This window comes from Penicillium brevicompactum, assembly GCF_028827555.1.
Source record: "Penicillium brevicompactum strain IBT 35665 chromosome Unknown utg000001l_segment0_segment0, whole genome shotgun sequence".
Lineage (NCBI taxonomy): Eukaryota > Fungi > Ascomycota > Eurotiomycetes > Eurotiales > Aspergillaceae > Penicillium > Penicillium brevicompactum.
Genome location: NW_026623203.1, coordinates 4,277,484 through 4,284,620, shown reverse-complemented (window position 1 = coordinate 4,284,620; position 7,137 = coordinate 4,277,484). Strand labels below are relative to the sequence as shown.

Here is a 7,137-nt window from a genome sequence, read left to right as displayed (position 1 = left end):
CTTATTTTTATATAAGAAAATAGCTTTTTTAGCCTTAAAGCTAGTTTAGTAATCCTATTTATTAAATATAAAGATAGAGATTAGATTATTATTTAATTCTAGGATAAGCTAGATCTCTTAAAGAAGCAGTTTTTTGAGATCCTGAGCTATAAGATCTTAAACAGATAGAACGATATTACTAAAGCTTTTAATAAAGAAATACTAACTTGTTATAGTAATAATAGGTATATAGTAAAACTTGAAATTAGTAAAAATCGATTAGAAAGATATCATATACTTGGAAGTACTAGAATTAATTATCTAATTAAATTTAATAGACGATAATAGAGAAATAATAATATTTTTTAATATCTAAATATTAATTTACTAGGTTTAAAGGTTATTATAATAAGTGAATATTGGATTAATAACTATTATATTAGCCTATATATCATACACTAGTAGGGTATTAGTTAATAGAGTAAAGGTAGTTATTGAATTAGCTAAATTACTAGAGCCACTCTTCTTTAAATAGTAGTCTTTAAGCTCGTGAATTCTTTAAGACTTATAATACTAATAATAACAAGCATTCTTATTATTTTTATACTTCTTAGACTTTAGAGAAATTAATCTTTTACCCTTGTTTTTAATATCCTTTTTATTATCTTTAGATGATAAAGAAGTATCTAAAGACGACAAAATATTCTCTGAAGAGATCCTAGCGATTATTAAGTTCAAAAAAAAGATTTATTAACTTATTATTACTAGAATAAACGTATTAGATCGATTTATTAGTTATTTTAAAAATATAGAATTCCTGATATATAGTATATATATTCGTTAGTTTAAATATCTAGATAAAAATATTATAGCAGAGATTTAATATAATTACAGTTATAAAAGCTATATACTCCTATTTAAAGAAGATCTTATTTAGCGTAATAGTTTCTTTATAGTTATAAAACGCTTTTTAGAATTTATTTATAAAGCTAGTAATATTACTACCCTTATAATAAAGCTTATTTTATATTCTAAATCTTTATATAATTGCTTAGAATGATCTCTATCTATAGAGTTTCTTAAAGATAATAAAGATTTTAAAGGATATATTATATATTAAAATTACTAATTTTATATTAGTATCTATATAGATATTAAGATAATTTATAATTTAGGAATAAGCGATGATTTAAATACTTTGATTCTGCTAGAAACCACTTTAAAATTTATCGTTAATCTTATCTAGGGATTCTTAAACTTTACTGAGATTAGATATAGTTAGAGTATCAATATCCTTTTTAGAATTGTTAAAATTAATAAGTTAGAGCTTAGTTATCTTTTTAAAGAAGTATTTGCATTTAACGATATCATTGTTAATAGATATAAAACGTGGCTATATAAGAAGACTAATAATACCTAGTATAATACTTTTAAACGTGTTATTTTACATATTTAAAACATCTAGAAACTTAATCTACTAATTTGTCTAATTAGACTTTCTTTAAAACTTAGAGATATTTTTAAAGTAATAGATATTAGTAGAGGAAGTAAAAAGATTTACTTTGAATTATATAGTCTATATTTTAATAGATTTAAGCTCTTCATTTGCTAGGTTAATATAGAGCTCATGACTACTAGCAGATAATTTAATAAAAGAAGAAGGGATTTTAGATATATTAAGAGATAGAAATATATCTTTAATAGATATAGACTATATAATTAGATTGAAATTAGGGGTTAAGAGTAGGAAATAGGTTGTCGAGATATACGGTGATTTATATAATAACACTATAGTATTAAGACTAGATATAGCCTTGGATAGCTATATGATATATATATAAGGATTGACAAATATATTGTGGTGTTGTTATCGTGCTAGACTATCATAATAGAAACCTAGCTATTGTCTATTAGTAAAAGCTACTTATTAGAAGAAGAGTTTGTAATTATAATATATAGGGAATATAGTTATTATACTAACTCTCAATTTATATAGGGATTACTAGTATAGCGGAATCGGCAGATTTAATAAAGAAGCGATGAGAATACTGTTATAGTAAAACGTAAGGAATTAGTAAGGCAATGAAGTATCGGTAAGGATTATAAGAATTAATGATAATAGAGAGAGATGTTGTTAAAACAAGAGGAATTAGCAACAATAAATAAAGCTATTAGATTACTAGATTAGAAAGATAGATTTAGTAATAAGACAATCTCTCGGGATGACTATTATAAATAGACGATCCTTTTGATTTGTCGAGATGGTTATTAAAGTAGGGAAGCTTCGACGAGGTTGATTGGTTGGCTTGGTATATAGAGCTAGAATAAAAGCTTTAATGGTTAATAGTTAATTAATAGCGCGCTAAAGGACTTATAACCTCTTAAAAGGTCTATAAGATCATAGGCAGGAAGAAAAGGAGGCTATTCGGAGAATAGTATTTGTGTGTCTAAAGAGAAGAAAGAAGAAGAGAGAAGCTATGGAAGAGTGAGAACTAATAGATAGGAGGGTCATAGTCACGTGATCCACTAACGATAGGAACTTCCTTCTAACACTTTCACCTCCATAGGTTTTCTAAAACCCATAGGGATTTAAAAAACAGGTTCAAAAACGGGTTTTATTGAGGTCTATCTAAAAGCTTATTATTTATATAAATAATAATCTAATTTATTAAAGTTTATTCTTATTTAAGATATATATATCTAATAGAATTTAATATTTCTAATATTATATTATATAAAAAGATTTTAACTAATCTTTAATTAATATTATCTTTAAAAGAATCTTATTAATCTTATATTTGATTAAAAATATTAATATTAGATTAATTATCTATTATAAATTATATAACCTTTTTTTAAATTTATAACTATATTTTTAAAGTTAAAAGATATTATTCTTTATTTTATATTTAATATTTATAATATACTTTTTAATTATTTAAAGAAATTAATTAATTAGTTTTAAAGAAAGAAAGTTTTTTAAAAGAAAATAATACTTAAAGTTTTAAAAACTTTTAAATAGAAACTTAGAGATTATTATTATAATATTAAAAATATTTATAATAATCTATTTATAATTATAACTATTTTTATTTTATATAATATAAACTCTAGTTTTTTAATAACTAGATAAAAAATAAGATTGATTATTCTAAATAATATTAAAAAAACCTTTAAACTCTTTTTATACTATATTAATAATAGCTATAAAAAAGACTAAAAAAGATATTTATTTAATTTAATCTTATTAAAGATATTAATATAGATTTTAATTTAATAATTAGCTTTAAATATTAAATTAAAAAAAGAATAATAAATTTATATAATATATCTAGCTTAATATATATCTTTTTTCTATTAAAATTTAATATTACTAATATATATTAGGATTAATAAAATTAAAAAATATTTATTAATAGTAAAAAGAATATAAAACTAAATTTCTAATTTTTATAAATCTTATTTATAATATTCTTATAATCTTTATAACTAGTACTAAGATTAAATATCTATTTAATTTAGTTTATAATATTTATTATTATTAATATGACTTATTAAATATAAATATTATTAAAAATCTTATATTTTAAAAATATATTATTAAGTTTAAAGTTAAATCTATTAAATTTATATTTTATAATATATATTTTATAATATATATTTAATTAAATAAGATATATAGATAAGATAGAAAAAAAAAGATCAATTTTTTTAAAAAACTAATAAACCTATTAATAAAGATAAAAAAAAGGAAAATAAATCTATAAAATTTCTAAAAAGATATTTAATTATTATTATTAAATAAAACTATATATAAAAAAAAAGATAAAAAAATTATTAAATTATCTTTTTTTTTATAATCCTAATAATAAATAAGAAAAACCTATAAACAAATTAGAAAAGATAATTTCATAAAGTATTAATTAATATTTAAAATTAATAGTATTTTATTAAAATCTTAATCTAATTCTAAATTTCTAATTATTAAATAATCCTAATATCTTTTATTTAATATATAAATAAAATATATAAAAATATAATTGAATTATATATAATTTATATATTTCCTATTTATCTTATTTGACCAACCTATTTTACCCGTATAACCCAGCAGATTTCAAAACTAGAACCGTGACCCAACCCGCGGGTCGGGTTGGTAACCCGTAAACCCGTTTCTTGGCGGGTTTTGGATAACCCGTAACGGGTAACCCGCGGGTTGTGTCGAGGTCTAGTCTTATTATTAAGTCCTAAATACTATTAACCTCTCCTCTCTCTCCATCCGTTCCCAAATCGTACCTTATTCTTACCGGGTTAACAAGCCTTACACCTAACAACATAAACCACATATAGATGTTTTTATATCAATCTCTAAAAGATAATCTAATATAAAAAGAATTTCAATTAAAAATTAAAATTAAAAAAAAAAGAAATCTCTAAAAAAGAAAACCCTTTTTATATATTCTAAAACTCATAGATATATAATTATTAAATCATATTATTATCTAATTTAAATATATATATTTATATAAAAAAAATAACTAAAATTCTAAATAAAGAGATAGTATTATAAGATCTTCTTTTACAAAAGATCCCTCTAGAGTTACTTATTACACTATACTTAGTCATCCTTGCTTACTAAGGATCCCCCTATATCTATCTTTAGTCTAGTTTGCTCCGAGGTTCTCTTCTTCATCGAATCCTTCTTGATCTTCAAGAACCCTGCCCATTATCGTACGACTAGGCTGGATCCCTAACACACTATTATTAATAGCTTAAAACGGCTAAGTCTCTTATACCTAGAGTATCAGATATCAACTTTCCTAATTGCGCTAGAGGGATGTTTCTATATTAATCCCTCATAATTATTTCCAGGAAGATGAGCTCAATATAGGAAGCACACGAAATAAGCCCAGCAGTTGACTCAACGATCATAATCATATCAACCGTACCTATGAAGATCCGGTGACAAGTATTATGATATTCTTTACACAACTCCGACAGCACCAAGCATAGACACCAACGGAATCCCCCTAATCATCGGGATATTCGTCTCTCATATTACTTATGAACCTCATGTTATGTTCATCCCAACGCTTGAAATGTTTACCTGCAATCGAAGTCAAGCTGCTCGGCAGGTCGGCAAAATCAAGCAGTACAGGTTCAATGTTTTCCTCTGCCACGTATCGGACACTTCGATCCTCCACACTACGCACGCCGCTCTGTTAGTCTAGAACCAAACACACAGAAACATGACCCACTCACAGGACATGATAAAAGCTTTGGTGTCTGCCAGCCTCTAATCGGTCAATACCCATGCGCATCATCCACTGCTCGCCCGCACCACACTCCGAGTCCCATCCGGTGATGATAGCCGTGTAGTTATAGCGACGATGACGAAATACTTGACCCACCGAATATTGTATGTTTGTATTACCACCACTGCGCTTTCGCCTTGATTTGGGGATCTCATCCACAGCCTTCATTATACGCAGGCTCTCCAAAACATGATTGTGTTCTGGGAGTCCCTGAAATAAAGGCACGATGTACTGCTCCATTAAGAACATGTCTGTGGGAAACTCGGTAGCAAACAGTTCCATCAGCTGCGGCAAGTCACGACGCAGGTCCATCGGTCTTGTTTCATTGGACAGCAGCATCTTGGACCAGATCGCGGCGTACTTTGCACCCACAACATCCACAAAGGCGATTGGTGTCTCTGGCTGCTGCGATTCAATCCGCACAGAATTCAGTATGTTCTTGCCACAACGCAAAACAACAGCTGAGGTATCAGATTTGCTCAATGTCGTGGTTTGATCCAGGGTTGGCATTCCCAAGAAAGCCAATTGACTGCGTAATGCCGAGACCGGAGTTTCTCTAGCTCCTCGAAATGGATCCAGGTACATAGGCTCTCCTTGCGTCCCCCCGGCCAACGGGTTGCCACTCATGTCCAAGCCCGGCTGGGGTGTTACTATGACATGGACATGAAATGGAAATCCACATGGCTGTGCATTCAGGCCATTGCCTCGTGCAACAAAGCAGTAGATCACGGCGGAAACCAATGGCAAGGAATTGTGCCCTGTGTTATTGAGGGCCATGCCCAAGAAGTTATGCTCCAGGGAATGATATTCCCGCCCTGGTTCGATTCCCGTGAGACCGTTGGCCCCCAGCCAAGATGCAATAGCGAGTGCTTTGTCCCGAGGGCTAAGAAGAGCAACGTCGGGACGAGAGGCAGCAAATCGCCTCAAAATTCTACCGAGGGATTCTTGAATCTAAGTGTTTTGAGGGCGCTTGTTAGATCGATTAACGTCAAAGCAATATGAATGTACACTCACCTGGTTCAAATCACCGTCTCCACTCCCCGGCACAAAGAGATCAAAGCATCCGAGGGCTCTTTCAAGTTGCACAGACTCGCCGCGCCTGAGTTTGGCCCACTCTGGCACCGCAATACTCCGATGAAGGCAAGTCAATAGAGCGCGCGCATAGTATCTTTTACCATGAAGCATTGGTCAACCTGTGGGTAACACATGCTTATTTCACGGAGACAAGCCCACCTTCTGGCCAATACATCCTCACCAGACTCCACGCGGCTATGTCGTAGGAGGGTATCCTTTGCATCGTATCCTAAATCAACCACCGAGCGGGACTTCTCGATGCGACCTGTCTGGCTTCCGAGAATACTGTCAAGAAGTCGAGTGACGGAACGATCAACCAAATATTTGTTTACGAAGATCGCCTTCCAGTCGGTTGATTGTACAGGTCTGGTAAACTTCTGGCGCATCTCGTGTCGCTCATCCCAGTAGTTATAATGCGACTGACAGTAGCGACGCCATAGCAGAGGCTCATTGGTCACATTTCGAAATCGCGCGTGGGTTTGCTCGACAGCAGCACAGGATTGAGGGGAGGAGTAGCATAGTATAGAATTCAGGATCTCGTCTGGAAGATGAATGAGGGATCGAACCATTCCTGAGGATGAAATTAGATGTGGGAACAAGTAAGAGGAAGAGAATCAATGAATCATCATTTCAATGAAACAGGCGAGAGACAAGAGGAGGCGAGGGACTGAGGAAGGGAGGAAGAGAGCAAATGAGCAAAGCGGTCCGAAATTGACGCATGCCAAGCCTTGGACTTGGATGTTTTTCTTTTCTGCTTTTTCCCCCGCCA

At 30.5% G+C, this 7,137-nt stretch overlaps 1 protein-coding gene across 1 annotated transcript; it reads right to left on the bottom strand.

Moving 5' to 3' along the window:
- Positions 1–5,009: 5,009 nt before the first annotated feature.
- On the bottom strand, positions 5,010–6,937 carry N7506_001427 (uncharacterized protein; the record flags this gene model as incomplete). Its single annotated transcript, XM_056950723.1, has 4 exons — positions 5,010–5,184; positions 5,242–6,245; positions 6,309–6,462; positions 6,528–6,937. 4 exons carry the CDS (start codon positions 6,935–6,937, stop codon positions 5,010–5,012), a joined length of 1,743 nt encoding a protein of 580 aa, XP_056816638.1.
- Between the last annotated feature and the right edge of the window lie 200 nt (positions 6,938–7,137).